This window comes from Peromyscus californicus, unplaced genomic scaffold (genome assembly GCF_007827085.1).
Source record: "Peromyscus californicus insignis strain IS unplaced genomic scaffold, ASM782708v3 Scaffold_9__1_contigs__length_137607984, whole genome shotgun sequence".
Lineage (NCBI taxonomy): Eukaryota > Metazoa > Chordata > Mammalia > Rodentia > Cricetidae > Peromyscus > Peromyscus californicus.
The window spans coordinates 84,432,372-84,450,083 of NW_026294617.1; the positions used below are offsets into that span (position 1 = coordinate 84,432,372).

The 17,712-nt window shown below is 37.3% G+C and overlaps 1 protein-coding gene across 1 annotated transcript; it reads left to right on the forward strand.

Annotated features, from left to right (window-relative positions):
* The first annotated feature begins 204 nt into the window (after positions 1 to 204).
* LOC128105821 (chitinase-like protein 4) lies at positions 205 to 17,000 on the forward strand. The gene is made up of 11 exons (XM_052731144.1): positions 205 to 229; positions 1,510 to 1,539; positions 1,999 to 2,200; positions 4,823 to 4,879; positions 9,648 to 9,813; positions 11,667 to 11,791; positions 13,609 to 13,723; positions 14,651 to 14,836; positions 15,904 to 16,023; positions 16,105 to 16,246; positions 16,969 to 17,000. Exons 1-11 carry the CDS (start codon positions 205 to 207, stop codon positions 16,998 to 17,000), a joined length of 1,200 nt encoding a protein of 399 aa, XP_052587104.1.
* Positions 17,001 to 17,712: the final 712 nt, after the last annotated feature.

Genomic DNA, 17,712 nt, shown 5'->3' on the forward strand with positions numbered 1-17,712 from the left:
ACATAGCAATTTTGACCGAACAGGTGATAAAAGGTGCTGGTGATATATTAAAGCTGAATCAGCAGTAGGGAGCCATGGATTAAAAGATTACCCACAAAGACTTCCTGGAAAAAAACTTCCTACTTGCAAATTCTTTTGAAAATCATTGTCTCAGAGAGTATAAAAAGTCAGCAGAAGCTCTGTTAGAACAATCCTGAAGACACAATGGCCAAGCTCATTCTTGCTACAGGTGAGTTGATAATCAGATCTAGACCCTCAGTCTTGCCTGATTCTTTCCTCACAGGATCTGACAAGGAAGCAAGTTTGACACTACAACTCTAGGCTTTACCATTCTTCATTTGTCATTGAAAATTTTCTTTCCTTTTTCAGCGTTTCCTGGCTCTCATAAGTCCATAGTTGAGACAATACTTTTGCCTTCACTGATACCACAGGCATGACACTAATCTCTCCCTTTAATTCAATGCTTCTTTTGCTCTTCTTTTTCAACAGTCATTCATTGCCCTGACCTCTTGTTATACCACCATTCTGAAATTCACAATCTGTTTATTTTCATGCAGGTGTTGTGGAACAATTTTTTTTGATAGATAGCTGTCTGTGGACTCTGAGATAGAGCTCTTCAAGTTTTCTTTGCTCTTCTTTTTATAGAAATATTTCACATATCTTCTCCATTGTCCTATTTCACTGCTGACTTAAATTGTCACAGGGAGAGACATTCAATCGTTTGGGAGTTAGATTTAGGCATTTTAACCCAAGTTGTTCACAATTTACCAGTTGCACTAAATCTGTTTCTGTACACACTTTTCTCAGCTTCAGAACTTTATTCAAGTGAAGACAAGCTCAGTGTGTAAAAGATTCTCAGTAGAGATGCTCTAGTTACATGATAAGGATTCAACCCCAAAATATCTGCACTCAAGAGGCACAGTCAGAACACTGTGCAGCAGAAGACCAGCCAGGGCTACCTAGTGTGAGACCCTGACTCATTGATCAAAACAGCACAATCAAAGAGGAAACATCCTCAAACCTAAATTGTTCCTTTGTAGCTAAAAATGTCATATGGAGCAATACATCTTATTTCCTCCAGCAAGGGCTCTTAACAGATGCTTCCAAATAATGGCCAAGGCTTCAGAAGATATTGAATGATGTACTTGAGTTGTGTCTTGGCTGGAGGAAGGTTTGACATATTACAGCTCTGGGGAACGCATTGTGTGTGCTCACTAAGAAATTCTCATGAGTCATTTCATTCAGTATCACTGGCAGAGGTAGCAGATTTCAAATTTCATAACAATCAGGACATATAAGATGGAACAGAAGGACACTACCAGGTTTTACTAATAAGTGTAGATGATTTTGAAAAGCATAACCCCAAGGTCCACACCTTGTAAAACTATAATGTTTCTTTGGGGGTGTAATGATATATAGAGTTAGTAACACAGGCTTCATGAACTGAGAATTTGATCCTTATGATTCTAGCAGCTGATTCAGAGAAAAATGTGTTTTCTCCCTCTCTAGGTTTGGCCATTGTGCTGAATGCTCTGTTGGGTGAGTTACATTATATTACTTTAATATAAGTCTCTAATAGTTATTAATTATTCCTAATGCAAGCATTTGCCTGCTATGATTCATTTTAGTATTACTTTCTCACATTGGTTTATTGGCAGAAGATGTTATAAGATAATCTACATAGGGGAAAGGATGGGGTTAGCCTTGTGGATAGTAGACTCATATCAGCTTTCACTGTTCTCTCTAGGGAGATGAGTTAAGGGTTTGAAACAGATAAATTCTGGGTTTCACAGGAAGGGTGTGTTTGCTCAAGAGGCTCCAAAGGTTATCCATAATTTGACTGAATCTCTACACTTCATGAATAAATGTAGTTATTGACTTGAATAATTCTGTATACCTGGTATATGGATAGTAGCAAGGAGATGGGGAAAGGCAAAATTGTTAGCAAGTTCACTGGAATCTACATGAGGACATTGTTCTTCTGATAACTTTCCACAGGTTCTGCCTACCAGCTCATGTGCTATTATACCAGGGAGGCCAAGAACCGGCCTTACCCTGGGAAATTCAAACCTGATGATATTGACCCCTGCCTGTGTAGTCACATCATCTATGCCTATGCTATCATGAGGAACAATGAGATCGCTCCGATGAGCCTTGAGGACTTGAACGACTATGACGCCATAAATAATCTGAAAACCAGGTAAGAGAAGGACAAGGTAAGAGATATATGATTTGGTACATGTGTGTTGATAGTTGGCACATCCTAATGCTTCTTTAAATGTAGTTCCAAATCAAAGTACATGAGAGGACAATCTGCCAATGTGTTTTCCTTGAATTTAAACTGAGACAGACTGTTTTTATTGTATATAAACTTTGATTTCTGCCTATAGAACAAAAAGGCTCATGACCCCATTAGTGTATATGTTATCTCACCTACTTCTACCTAACATGATAAACGTTCTTCTTATTCAATGTCCTTGTGCATATTCTTCATATTTCATTAATTTTTGACTGTTTTCCCTTCTCTTTCTTCCTCCCATTTGCTAAGAATGACCATTCTACTTTCACTTCTATGTGTCTGAATATTTTAGTTAGCATTTGTAATCAGACCATATTCTATTTGTCTGTCCATCACCTTTTTCCATAATACAATGTCCACCTGATTCACAAACTGAGATGCAAAAAGCAACCTTCATCTTTTTGTGGTCAAAGAGTTTTGTGGGGTTTATGTGTAGCACACCATTTGTCCATTCATCCAGTGCCAGATACTTTCTGTGATACCTTATTGTGTTTTGCAAATAATGCTACCGTTCTTGTCAAGTGCTCTCATCCTTTAGGAAGAAAATGATTCCATGTACTTTAGATATTAACTAAGCAGTGTGGTTGCTGGGTCATGTGACAATTTTATCTTTATGAAAGATCCCTACAGTGCTTTCTTATGTGACTGTAATCAGCTATATTTCCACCAATGGTGTAAAAGTGTTTTCTTTATTCACACCCCCAAGAAAATTGAATATTTTCATCTTTACTATACCCATTGTGATAGACATGAGACATCATCAATGTGATTGTAATTTAAAAAGCTCTCTTAGAAATGTGCTAGGGTGATTTTCATTCACCTGTTAGGTTTCATCTTTTGTGAAATGTCCACCTCAGGGCTTTGCCCACTTTCTCAAGGCTGATTTATTTCTTGATCTGTATTTTCTTCCATTCCTAGTATATATATTCAAATTAATTCCTTAACATTGTGTAATTTAAAGTATGTATTCTCACCGGCCAGTGGTGGCGCATGCCTTTAATCCCAGCACTCGGTAGGCAGAGGATCTCTGTGAGTTCGAGGCTAGCCTGGTCTACAAAGCAAGGAAAGGCACAAAGCTACACAGAAAAACCCTGTCTCGAAAAACCAAAAATAAATAAATAAATAAAATATATATTCTCACCCAGTCTAATGTAAATCTCTTTATGCAGTTGATTTCTCTTTTCCCCCTGATTCGTAGAAGAAACCCCTTTTTTCACTTTTTAATAGTAGTCTATAAGTTTAGGAATATTTTCAAACAATCTCACTGCACAAATGACTCCAATGAATATTTCATCATTTTCTTAAAAGAATTTGATAGATTGAGACCTTATGTTTATATCCCTATTCCACTGTCAGTTGATTTGTGTCTATGGTGTGGGACTGGGAAACAGCTTCTTGAGTGGCATATAGAGAAGGCTGATTTTCCAGCTCTTGCTGCAGGATGCTGCTGCCATTTATGGCTTGGAATCCACTTGTCAACTGCAAGGAAGCACACAGTCTTTTACAAATCCTGATGTGATCACCATGACATCCTATAGGGATGAGTGTCTTTCTTCGTCTCGAGGATTGTTTTTGCACTGTAGGGAATTTTTAAAGGGGAAGAAGAGATCTTAGCTTTCTACTTCAGGAAGAAGGACCTAAAGGATATTTTAATGTAGATAGAACTGATTCCCAGAATCCTAAATTTTGCTTTGTTCTGTTACAGTTTTCCTTTCTGTAATAAGCCAAGTGCTCATGTTTTACAATCGCACTTTTTACTTTAGCCATAACTAAGATGAAGAAAACTGAGGACACTTCTATTTTCGGGAATGACACTTTCCTTAGGAATAATCTAAGCTATGATTCTCAACTGAAAATATGTTCATCTAAAGGAATTTCCTTGACTTTCTTCCTTTTGCTTTCCCGCATCAAACTAAACCAGACACTGAAAGCAATTCCTGGTCCGATACCAGGTTACAGACTCTGAATCTCTGAGCAAGGAATAGGAAGCCTATACCTCTAATGTTTTCAATCATAAATTTTTGGAAGCTAATGTCTCAAAACAACTATCCCCATGAAGATGTGTACTTCCACAAGGAATGATTTGTATTCATTTATGGAGGTTGAGAAGTTAGTAAAGCTAAAAGAACTTGTCACTTCATGTGATCAGGAATAATGTGAGCTAACTGTGACATAACTGTGGTTCTAAGTTATTAACATAGAAATGCAGTTAGTAACTAATACAGTGCAGTTAGAGTTATGCTTAAGGTTAAGGTTAGTGTTATGTTAGTGTTACTGTTTAGGGTTAGGGTTAGGTTACCTAGAAAACTTGTGTAGAGAACATTACTTTAAAGAACTTGCACTAAAATTATAACAAAGATTTTTAGTACAAAATTTTCATAAGTAATGGAAAATTATACTGGGGTGGGTTCTTTTTCATGACACCACAGTACTAAATAATACGAGAAATGTACAAATCACACTGCTATTATATATAAAGGAAGCCAAGAGTTTTTGTATTTCTCTTTTACTGCTGTTTTTAAGGAACATGGAGTTGAAAACTCTCCTGGCCATTGGAGGCAAGAAGTTTCCATCTAGCTGGTAAGTTCTGTAAACACAGTTTATCGCTCTTTGCTACTGTGACAACACAATCTCATTCCATTACTTCTCATTTTCAGAAAGGTATTAAGAATATCCATTGGGCAAACAGGTTAAGTCCTATTTCACTAGAAGCTCTAATTAAACAGAATGCACTCTTTACAATACACATGTGGCTTTCACAAGTTCAAATAAATTTTGGTATTCTGGGATACCGACCTCTGAGTTACCTACTACAGAGACCTGGTTCTCTAAGTAGTTAACATCCAGGGCAGAGGAGTGTCATGTACTGCTTCTTTCCACCATTTTAGGAACTGAATTGAGGGCTCTTATACAAAGGAAATATGCATTGAGGTAATATGAACCAGAGTATATCTGCAGACAGTATATGATTGATTAGTTAGAATGGAAGGTTATTAAAAATGAAATGGTAATGTGACAGTAGTTATGGTGGGATTAACAAAACAAAAGGGAATGCGGAAGTGGCATTGCTAACAGGTAGTTTGCAAGGTGAGGCTAGAAACAGGCCAGGGAGCCTTGGAGAACAACACAGATTCTGAAATTAGCTGTGAACTGTCTCATTCCATATAGGTCCTTCACTTGCTTAGTTAGTTTGGGGTCAAGGTATTTTATATCATTTGTGGCTATTGTAAAGGGTGATGTATCTCTGATTTCCTTCTCAGCCTGTTTGTCAATTGTATATAGGGGGGTACTGATTTTTTTGAGTTGATCTTGTATCTTGCTATGTTGCTGAAGGTGTTTATAAGCTGTATCAGTTCCTTGGTTGAATTTTTGGGGTCCATCATGTATACTATCAAGTCATCCACAAATAAGGAAAGCTTGACTTCTTCCTTTATAATTTGTATCCCCTTAATCTCCTTATGTTGTCTTATTGCTCTGGCTAGAACTTCAAGTACTATATTGAATAAGTATGGGGAGAGCAGACAGCCTTGCCTTGTTCTTGATTTTAGTGGAATCACTTTGAGTTTCTCTCCATTTAATTTGATGTTGTCTGTTGGCTTGCTGTAAATTGCCTTTATTGTGTTTAGGTATGTTCCCTGTATTCCTGATCGCTCCAAGACCTTTATCATGAAGGGGTGTTGGAATTTGTCAAATGCCTTTTCTACATCTAGTGAGATGATCATGTGGTTTTTTTTTTGAGTTTGTTTATATGGTGTATTACATTGACGGACTTTCGTATGTTGCACCACCCTTGCATCCCTGGGATGAAACCTACTTGATCATGGAGGATAATTGTTTTGATGTGTTCTTGGAGTCTGTTTGCCAGTATTTTATTGAGAATTTTTGCATCAATGTTCATGAGGTAGATTGGTCTGTAGTTTTCTTTTTTTGTTGCATCTTTGTTTGGTTTAGGAATCAGGGTAATTGTAGACTTATAGAAGGAGTTTGGTAATGTTCTTTCTGTTTCTATTGTGTGGAACAATTTAGAGAGTATTGGTATTAACTCTTCTTTGAAGATCTGCTAGAATTCTGCGCTAAAACCCTCTGGTCCTGGGCTTTTTTTGGTTGGGAGACTCTTAATGACTGATTCTATTTCCTTAGTGGTTATTGGACTATTTAAATAGTTTATCTGGTCTTGATTTAACTTAGGTATGTGGTACCTATCCAGAAAATTATCCATTTCTTTTAGATTTTCCAGTTTTGTGGAGTAGAGGTTTTTGAAGTATGACCTGATGGTTCTCTGGATTTCCTCATTGTCTGTTGTTATATCCCCCTTTTCATTTCTGATTTTGTTAATTTGGATGCACTCTCTCTGTCTTTTGGTTAGTTTGGATACAGGCTTGTTGATTTTCTCAAAGTACCAACTCTTTGTTTCATTAATTTTTTGTATTATTCTCTTTGTTTCTATTTTATTGATTTCAGCTCTCATTTTGATAATTTCCTGGCATCTATTCTTCCTAGGAGACTTTGCTTCTTGAACTTTCAGGTGTGCTGTTAAGTCACTAGTGTGAGATTTCTCCAACTTATTTATGTGGGCATTTAGTGCTATGAATTTCCATCTTAGCACTGCTTTCATAATGTCCCATAAGTTTGGTATGTGGTGTCTTCATTTTCATTGATCTCTAGGAAGTCTTTAATTTCTTTTTTTATTTCTTCCTTAACCCATTGGTGATTCAGTTGATCATTATTCAGTTTCCATGAGATTGTAGGTTTTCTGTAGTTTTTGTTGTTGTTGAAATCTAACTTTAAACCATGGTGGTCTGATAGAATGCAGGAGGTTATTTCAATTGTTTTGTATCTGTTGAGATTTGCTTTGTGGCCCAGTATGTGGTCGATTTTAGAGAAAGGTCCATGGGGTGCTGAGAAGAAGGTATATTCTTTTTTGTTAAAATGGAATGCTCTGTAGATATCAATTAAGTCCATTTGAGTCATAACATCAGTTAAGTCCTTTATTTCTCTGTTAATTTTGGATTTGGGAGATCTATCCAGTGGTGAAAGTGGGGTGTTGAAGTCTCCCACTATTAATGTGTGGGGTTTTATATGTGATTTAAGCTTTAGTAATGTTTCTTTTACATATGTGGGTGCCCTTGTGTTTGGGGCATAAATGTTCAGAATTGAAACTTCATCTTGGTGGATCTTTCCTGTGATGAGTATGTAATGCCCTTCTTAACAGCTTTTGATTGATTTTAGTTTGAAGTCTATTTTGCTGGATATTAGGATGGCTACACCAGCTTGCTTCTTAAGACCATTTGATTGGAAAGTCTTTTCCCAGTCTTTTATTCTTAGGTAGTATCTATCTTTGAATTTGAGGTGTGCTTCTTGGACGCAGCAGAAAGATGGGTCCTGCTTTCGTATCGATTCTGTTAGCCTGTGTTTTTTTATAGGTGAATTAAGTCCATTGATATTAAGGGATATTAATGACCAGTGATTGTTCATTCCTGTTATCTTTTGGTGGTAGTGTGTGTGTCCTTCTCTTCTTTGGGGTTTACTGCTGTGGCGTTATCTATTGCCTGTGTTTTCGAGGGTGTATCTGACTTCCTTAGGTTGGAATTTTCCTTCTAGTGCTTTCTGTAGGGCTAGGTTTGTGGATAAGTATTGTTTAAATTTGGCTTTGTCTTGGAATTTCTTGTTCACTCCATCTATGGTGATTGAAAGTTTTGCTGGGTATATTAGTCTAGACTGGCTGGCATCCATGGTCTCTTAGTGTCTGCATTACATCTGTCCAGGTCCTTCTGGCTTTCAAAGCCTCCATTGAGAAATCGGGTGTTATTCTGATGGGTTTGCCTTTATAAGTCACTTGGCCTTTTTCCTTTGCTACTCTTAATATTCTTTCTTTATTCTGTACATTTAGTTGTTTAATTATTATGTGGTGAGGGGACTTTTTGGGGGGTCTAGTCTGTTTAGTGTTCTATAGGCTTCTTGTATCTTCATAGGAATTTCTTTAATTTGGGAAAGTTTTCTTCTATGATCTTGTTGAATATATTTTCTGTGCCTTTGAGTTGGCATTCTTCTCCTTCCTCTATCCCTGTTATTCTTAGGTTTGGTCTTTTTATGGTGTCCCAAATTTCTTGGACATTTTGGGTCATGACTTTGTTGGCTTTAGTGTTTTCTTTGACTGATGAATCTATTTCTTCTACCGTATCTTCAATGCCAGAGATCCTCTCTTCCTTCTCTTGCATTCTGTTGGTTATATTTGCATCTGAAGATCCTGTTTGTTTACTCAAATTTTCTATTTCCAACATTCCCTCTGTTTGTGTCTTCTTCATTTTTTTCTATTTCCCTTTTCAGGTCTTGGACTGTTTCCCTCATCTGTTTCATTGCTTTTTCATGATTTTCTTTCAGAATTTTTTGTTTTCTTCTGCTTTATTTGTCCTTTCCTCTAGTTTTTTATAGCGTTCTTCCCATTTTTTGTTTGTTTGTTCCTCCATTTCATTTTTGATTTCTTCTTTATAAGCCTCTAGCATCTTCAAGATATTATTCATAAGGTTGCTTTCTTCTGCTTCTTGCATATTGTGATGTTCAGGTCTAGCTGTTGTAGGAGGGCTAGATTCTGTTGATGCTGTATTGCGCTTTATTTTGTTGTATGTACTTCTGCCTTAATGTCTGTCCATCTCCTCGTGGATTCATTCTTGGTCTTATCAGCGCTCTTGGTGGAGACAGAGCTGACAGATTCAGGAAGCCTCTCTCTGGTCCAGATGGAAGCTCTCTGGTCCAGATGGGAGTTCCAGGCTCTGGTCCAGATGGGCGCTCCTGGGCTGGTCTCTAAGTCTCAGGAAGTGGCTGGGGTCTCTGGCGGATGGGTGTTGGGGCAGGGCATGGAGACTGCAGGGTCTGCCCGGGTCTTGGAGAAGGGGAACCTTCCCGGTGGTGGTGGTGGTGGGGGGGGTCCCAGTCCTATTGCCAGAACCTGCCGCCAAGTTGGGCAGGTCTTCCCCGGAGTGGCTGGTGCCCAGGGATGGGACTAGGGGCAGTCCTCTCTGGGTATGACCCCAGGCACTCACCTCTTTTCCAGATGGTAGTTCCAGGGCGAGATGGGAGCTGGGGGCTGGTCTCTAAGTCTCAGGAACTGGCTGGGATCACTGGAGGATGGGTGTGGGGGCAGGGCAGGGAGATTGCAGGGTCTGCCTGAGGTCTTGGAGAAGGGGAACCTTCCCGGTGGGGTTGTGGGGTGTCCTGCCCTATGGCCAGGACCTAGGGTCAAGTTGGGCAGTTCTTCCCTGGAACGGCTGGTGCCCAGGTATCGAACTGTCTCATTCCAATGTGGTAATTTCACACAAATCTTCCTTCATCTTCCTTTGGTCTCCCTTAGGTTCAGTATCATGGTGTCTACTTCTGAGAACCGTCAGACTTTCATTACGTCAGTCGTGAAATTCCTGCGCCATCACAATTTTGATGGGCTGAACCTGGACTGGCAGTACCCTGGGTCTGGTACAAGCCCATCTAAAGACATGTATCTCTTTACTCTCCTGGTGAAGGTGGGGAAATCAAGAGATGCCTTTAGTCCTACAAGATTCAAAGTCTCTCCTTTCCAAGGAGAATTGGGTTCTTTTAGAGTAAACCAAACTAGAATTTATAATTATAGATTCTTAGCATTGCATAGGTCCTGAAATATCATTCATTGACTCAACAAGCATGTGGGACACTACACCACATGTAGGTGTAGAATGATAATGTATCTTCATATGTTATCTATCATGTTAGTTACAGAATCATTATGATCTTTATGTTACAGACAAATAACTAATGTACAGAAATGGCTTTAGTAAATTTGCCTGAGTCACTCAGAAAACAGTATCACATCTGCCAGTTTTGTTTCCCTACGGAGTTCAAACCTCATAACAATTACATCAGAATATATACTGTGCCTGAATATGGTATACTTGATGATAGTTAATGAGTACAGACTAAAGATGAAAATAAAGCAGAATCTTTTGCTTGAAATTGTTCTCGTCTGAGGTATAACACTGTAACCTGGGAAACAACTGAAGTGCATTGTGGTAATGGCCATGAGAAGAATCAATAGGGTACAAAATAAATTCAAATGTGTGTATAACTCTTCAGACATAGAGGATGATATCAGAATACATTTCTTTGTTGAGAGTAAAATCCAATAACAGTTGATTTAGTGACAGGAACTTACTCTTTTACCTATGAACATAGTGAATGTGAAGTATATACATGAAAACATGCACTGAAAGAATGCTGGGAATAGATTTCATGATCTAGAACATGACTTTAAGTACTGTTCTGATGTTGTAGGGAAGGATGGTGATCATCAAGCAAAAACCTGAAGAATAATAATCAAAGATTGGAGAAAGGTTTTAAAATGTAGTCATTTTTATAATACTTGTATAAAAAAAGAAAAGAACTCTATTTGTGTATTTAATTTTTGACAGATTGGTCTACCACCGATCTACACAGATACACTCAACAACAGATTCTTTACAATAACACTCTTACCATTAGATATTTTCCCAACCTCTGAAGAGTTTCAATATTCTGTACCAATTAAATGACAGGTAGCTTCTATTGGATAGGTATGACATGAATAATGATATGAAACAAATTTCTGTGCAAAATTTATGATTTCCAGCCATTTTTTCTAGGCGATTTCTCTCCAACAGGACAAAATTAAAGTAGTCATGCTACATTTTATGCACTTAATATTTGGAGACAGCTAAAATACTTTTCTTCTTGTGCTTTTTTCACCAGTAAAGTGACCTTATCATTTGACCTATTTTCCACAATGCAAATTCTGGGAAAGTACTTTAGATACAGTTTCTAGAACACCCAAAAACAGTGAAGAGAGATAGCCCGAGTACTGAAGATGAGAACAGAGTTACATAGAATCTAGGCAGATTACAACAGGCAAGAATTCGACCTGTTACACAGTTCTTACCAACTTTCCAGTTCATCAGTTCAGCATATCATTAGACACAGGATGGACAGTCTATAAGCTAATTCATTCAGTCATCAATGGCAGCTCTCTCCACAACACTGCAAGGGGATACAGGGAACTGCTGAAAGACATTTCCAGAGAGCTGAATACAAGAGCAGCTCTGACCAAACATTGGAGCCTGGATACTGACCACTACAAGTTACTAGATGTTGAACGTGTTGATATTTTTTAATGTCTATGCATATTTTAGGAAGCCATATACTTAGTAATACCATAGCATCTAATCTCCTGAATTTGTTGAGGTAATAATGCATAATAAATTAATATAAAATACAAAAATGTGCATTGAAATAAATTTAAGTCTATGTACATTTCTTGTGAAAAGAACTGAAATAAACTTGAAATAACAACACAAAACATTTTTTGTAGGAAATGCATGAAGCCTTTGAGAATGAAATTTTAGATGAACACGAGACCAGGCTGTTACTCACTTCCACAGGCGCTGGTATCAAATCCATCATTGAGTCTGGCTATAACATCCCTGAACTGTCACAGTAAGTGGAGATCCATATTAACAATTTTGCGTGTGTTTACACAGAACTCACTTATTTCTGTTCCTTCATACTGCTCTAGGGTTCTGACTAAAGGCCTTATCAAGGGTTTTTTTTTGCCTACATTGGCAAGAAAAACAGCACTGAGAATGAAATGAATTTGAATTTTTAAATAAGATTTTCATTTAATCTTTAAATATTTTATATATTTATGTAATGTATTTTGAATAAATTTATTCATCAATGCCTCTCTCCAAATTCTCCTCATGCCTCACTTTATCCCATTGAGTTCCATATTTTTTATTTTGCATTTTTTATGTCCTTAATAATACCATAATCCAATCAGTTTTGCCCCTATGTGCATGGTTGTGGAGTTATCCACAGTTTCACACACACATGATTGTGGCAATATTCCCAAGGAATTTGAATTTGTTTCCCTCAGCAGCCTTTAATCATCAGTAGCTTCTTCCCCAAGTTTGTTTCATGGAAGAGGCACTGTTTTAATTTTGGCTGACTTGATTTTGATAGGTTGTGTGCAGTAACCACAGCCACTGAGAGTTAATATGTGCAACAGCCAAATCTTGTCTACAAGTTAGCATTTCACAGTCTTCTTCCCTAATAACCACCAGCATATAATGTCTTTGCACTGGCTCATCTATTGTATTTACAGAGCCGTTAAGTTGAGGGGTCCTGATACACATATCTGTTTCACAGCTGAGGATTCACAGTTAGTTGGGTTCTGTACTTTAAACAATAATGAGTGTCTGCATTAACCACTACCTGCTTTTAAAAAAAAAGTATTTCATCATTCTCTGAAACACTTTGAGAACACCATGGATATAAACCTGAATGTTTAAAATAGAGTTTGACAACATGTCCCTGAAGCAGTACAAAAATTTTGACTCCCTCTTGGTTAGGGGAGTTCACTGGGTTTGTACTTTTGTCCAAATTTACAGTAGCAGGCATGAGATCCATCCCATTACCAGGCATCTTACACAATCAGTAGAAGTTATTATATCCATAATCATCATGTCTTTAATGCACAACATGCCAAGCAGGGTAATTTTCTAACATGCAGGGTCTTGCACTCAATAAAATTATTGTATTTTCTTCCCCACCAGATTGCATAACACTTTTTGACATGATGTAGGCTTGCCAACAGGAAAAGTTTTCATTTTCATTGTCAGGTTTATTCTTCTATGTCTCAAATTAATGTGTGTCCTAGTCAACAATCAGATCTTAGCATTCTGTTCCAGTGAGCGTCAAAGACAAATTGCATCATGATGAGTTGCTTTAGGTGTCTCTGATGCCTTCATGGTCAAAAACATGTAGGGAGGTTTCCCATTCCTGACACAGATTCATTCATTTAATAAACTAGGGATCCTTGAAGCGTATTTTCTATCCACTCTGGGTGTTTCTGCTCAAACTCCTTTTTGTGTATTTTATTTTCAGTTAGCTTACAAGTTTGCAGGTTGGCACACATATTCTTTCTATAATCTTTATTTTTTCTAAGCCACTCTCCACACTCTCCTTCCCAAAATCTCTATTCTGTCTTAAAAAGGTGTATAAACCAAAACTCTTTCAATTCCTCTGTGCCTTTCTTTACTTCCCCTGGATTAATTTTTACTTGAGTAGAAGAATGTAACTTTCAATATAGGATTTTCCAGGACCTTTCATTATAGATAAAATGAAATTAGAAAAGGAGAGTAGATGATGCAGGCAGGTTAAAATCTTGATGGAGTGGGGAGTGGTACACTGAAGGGATTTCAGAAATTTGACCCCCCCAAAAAATGATTCTTAGGACTTTCTTTTTTTTCCAGGTCCCTTGATTACATTCAGGTCATGACATATGATCTCCATACCTACAAGGATGGCTATACAGGAGAAAATAGTCCCCTCTTCAAAGGTACACACGAGAGTGGCTGCCTCAATGTGGTAAGAGCCAGGACATTCAAATGGAATGAGAAGTGTCTAATATCTTGGGAGATTCAAGCACAAAACAATCCAACTGAGCTTATGCAGTTTTCTTAATCTTTTTAGTCGATCTGAAAAAATAAGTAAGCAATATATTTAAAAAACAAACACTTTTTATGCTATCAGCCAAAGTATATCCTGATAGAAGCGCAATAAAAATTTTAAAAGTAATTCATTTTTTGCACGAAATTTTGTAGAATAACTATAGTACCCACCTTTTAAATAAACATTACATAGGCCGGGCGGTGGTGGCGCACGCCTTTAATCCCAGCACTCGGGAGGCAGAGCCAGGTGGATCTCTGTGAGTTCGAGGCCAGCCTGGTCTCCAAAGCGAGTTCCAGGAAAGGCGCAAAGCTACACAGAGAAACCCTGTCTCGAAAAACCAAAAAAAAAAAAAAAAATAAAAAAAAAATAAAAATAAAAATAAACATTACATAGCAATTGCACATCATGTATTTCATTCTCAGAAAGCTTCAGGATCTAACAGTGCTCTAATTTTTTCAGTAAATGTTGTCATATCAACTCCAAACTTAATTGACTGGCTACAAGACCCACCTTATTCTGGCACAAATTAATCTATAAAACCTTATTGTCCAGAATTCTTTCTCCATTTAATAAATAAATGCACACTTAATGTGAAGACAATAAAATTTACTCTTATCTCTGTACATTTACTGAGAATTTGTCTATGTCATATCCTTTCTCTCTTTAATATATGTATTTGATTAATAAAATTCATATATTCATACTTCTTGAAAAAAAGAAAAAACGATCTAATCAATTTTTTATTAACATCACACAATTTGAGCTGTCAGAACGGGGAACTAACCTAAGTAAGCACAGATCACCAGCTGCTTTGACCCTACAACTAACCTTCTGCTACCGCAGGATTGTATCATGAACTACTGGAAGAACCATGGGGCTGATCCTAAGAAGCTCCTTGTTGGATTCCCCACATATGGACAAACCTTCACCCTGAGTAACCCCTCTGAGCATGGAATTCAGGCCCATACCATTAGTGCTGGACAACCAGGGAAGTACATAGATGAAACAGGAGTATGGGTCTACTATGAGGTCAGTAGATTGTTGGAGAGTGGTCAATGAACTGCAGGCCCAGTTCTTTAATCTGGCCACTAAACTCTGCTAAAAATGAATGTTCCTTATGTGTAGTGCCTTCATGACCTAAGCTGAATGACCATTTCACATTCTTTATTTTTATTATATTTCTTAATTAATAATTGATAGAAAGTACTTTAGGATATAGAAGATTCCTTCATATGATATAGATCAGTAGTACTTAACCTTTCTAATGCTATGGTCTTTTAAAGTAGTTCCTTATGTTGTGGTAACCCACAACCAAAAATTTACTTTGTTGCTATTTAATAACTGTAATTTTCTTACTGTTATGAATCATGATGTAAATATCTGATATGCAAGATATCTGATATGTGACCAATGGGTCTTAGGTCACATGTTGAGAACCTAAATAATACTCTAAGTCTAATATTAAATCTATAGATGTATGACAGATAATAATCTATCATACCATGTAGAATTTTGGTGGATATTGAAATTACACTGCAAAAATATGACCAACATATCTTTATATAAAAATATCCATATCTTTCCAATTCCTTTGTGGTCTAGCTTTGTTTGATAATGTTACTCTTGGGTTCAGTATCAGTAGAGTATATATATATATATATATATATATATATATATATACACACATATATATATGGAATAATATACTATAAGTATACACTATAACTATCATTGTGATCCCTGATTCCTCAAACTTAGAATCTCAACTTTCAGGAAGATGGAACAGGAGAATCAACAGTTTGAAGACTTTCTAGGTACAAATTGAGATTCTATCAGAATGTGAAAATATGTAATATGAGTTGGAGAACCTCCTTCATTGTAAATAGTTTACATAGTCTGGGCAAAGATCTGTATGTATGTCAAGCCTAGCAGAAATAAAAGTTAACATTGTCTTGATTTTCTTTGAGACAAATAAAACTTATAAGAAAATGAGGTTAAACCCCACAAGAAAAATAGAAAGGAATAAAAAAAAGTACATGCTATTTTTCTTTCTTTGTGTTGATATTTAAATATTTGAATCTATTCAATGTTTAAAGATTTGCAACTTCCTGATTAATGGAGCCACTGAGATATGGAATGCCCCGCAGGAAGTACCCTATGCTTTTAGGGACACAGAATGGGTTGGCTATGATAATGTCAAGAGCTTCCAGATGAAGGTAAGTTCAGTTCATTGTTTGTGCAGAGATCTCATTTCTGTCTCTCAGAAACCAAGTAACTCATATCCTCTGTTTGAACAGGCTCATTGGCTCAAGAACAACAACTTAGGAGGTGCCACTGTCTGGCCCCTGGACATGGATGACGTCACTGGTTCTTTATGTAAACAGGGAAAGTTCCCCCTGACCCTTACCTTAAAGAATGCTCTCAATGTCCAGAGTCCTAGTAAGTGGCAGCAGCGTTACATTGGTGTAATGCCCTTCACTAACCAAAGGTAGTCTTGACAATTGCATGACTAGTTCCCAGAATGTTTCCATTTTATCTGGTGGACCTTTCCTGATGAGAGACAGTCTGACCTTTGCAAACACCTTGATTCCAATAACCGATATTACACACATAATAAAACCAGGCCTTCCTTGTGGGTGGGGTGTGCTGTTCCAGGTCTAATCAGTCTCCAAGGCATAAGAGTCCACAGAAAATTTAGTCACATTCAGTTTTCAAATCTTCCACTCTTTAAGTATCTTCATTTGAGGGTATGCCTGCCCCTTTGGGGAACTTTATCAGAAAGACTTCAACAGTGCTCCAATGTATTCCTGTATCCATATTCTCTCTGATGAACAGTATATATTGAGATATTTTTTAAATCAAACTCAGTTACATGCTGGGTATTCTTGAAATATTGTTAATGTAAAAGAAGTAAATTTAATTGCCAGCTCAGCATGCTCTCCAGTAAGCAATGATGACCTAGAAATGTAATTAAAAACTAGATTTATGTGGTAACTTTTCCTAACAGCCAAGTCTAGATTTATCTTCTGATCTAACTTGAGAGACTATGAAGTTAATTGCATCTCCAGTTCATGCTGTCTCATTAGTACTTGTCTTTATTTCCAGGAATAGTCTGCCTTCTATTCAGGATCACAACTTTGTCTTTGTACTTTATGTTTCAGGTTGTAAGGCATCTTATCGTGAGGAGCTTTAGCCTGTAATTGGTCCTCAAATCATGAGAATAAATACAAGATCAGCAGCTCTGGGGCAGTGGGTTCTCTGTCAGCCTCCCATAAAAAATAACAGAAGTAGCTTCTGGTCCTGCCTAAACTGAATCACACACCAGCACAACTGTATGTGATGCATACCACCATCTGTAATGCAACCAGAAAAGGTCTTCACCTTTTACCTTTGTCCAAGCTCTGAACATACTTCCATGCTTCTTTTAAAGCCTCCTATTTCCTGCCTAGCTTTTAAAAATAAAATTCATGTTCAAATCTTGTGTTTTGTGTGTGATTTGGAGCAAATCTTTTGTTGATGTGAGATGTTATCTGCTCATTGGTGGTAGTGGTGAAAGAGACTGTGAGAGTATTGGGGGATCTAATTTGCTTTCTATCTTCTATATGCAAACATGATTCTGTAGGAATGTGGAAGCTGTGGGAGAAGGCAATATTCAGTTTTTCATAAAATTTAGAATGCAGGAAGAAGTGTCTATACCATGTTGACCATATTCCACAAGCAGTCACAGTGACTCTAGGATTCCCGTTGATACACACTGCTCTCTTGTTTTACCAGTAATGTTTTCTAGGACATTTATACAGACCTTCAGGGGACCCAAAACATTTTGAGTACCTAATGGTTTGGCAGATTTGGAGGCTATGCAAGGACTTTTCATGAGGTGCCTTCCCATTACTGAGGCTGAAGGA

Coding starts and splice junctions, on each gene's coding strand:
- LOC128105821 (XM_052731144.1), top strand. CDS start 205: ATGGCCAAGCTCATTCTTGCTACAG. Junction 230..1,509: donor CAAGCTCATTCTTGCTACAG/GTGAGTTGATAA, acceptor CTCCCTCTCTAG/GTTTGGCCATTGTGCTGAAT. Junction 4,880..9,647: donor AAGAAGTTTCCATCTAGCTG/GTAAGTTCTGTA, acceptor GGTCTCCCTTAG/GTTCAGTATCATGGTGTCTA.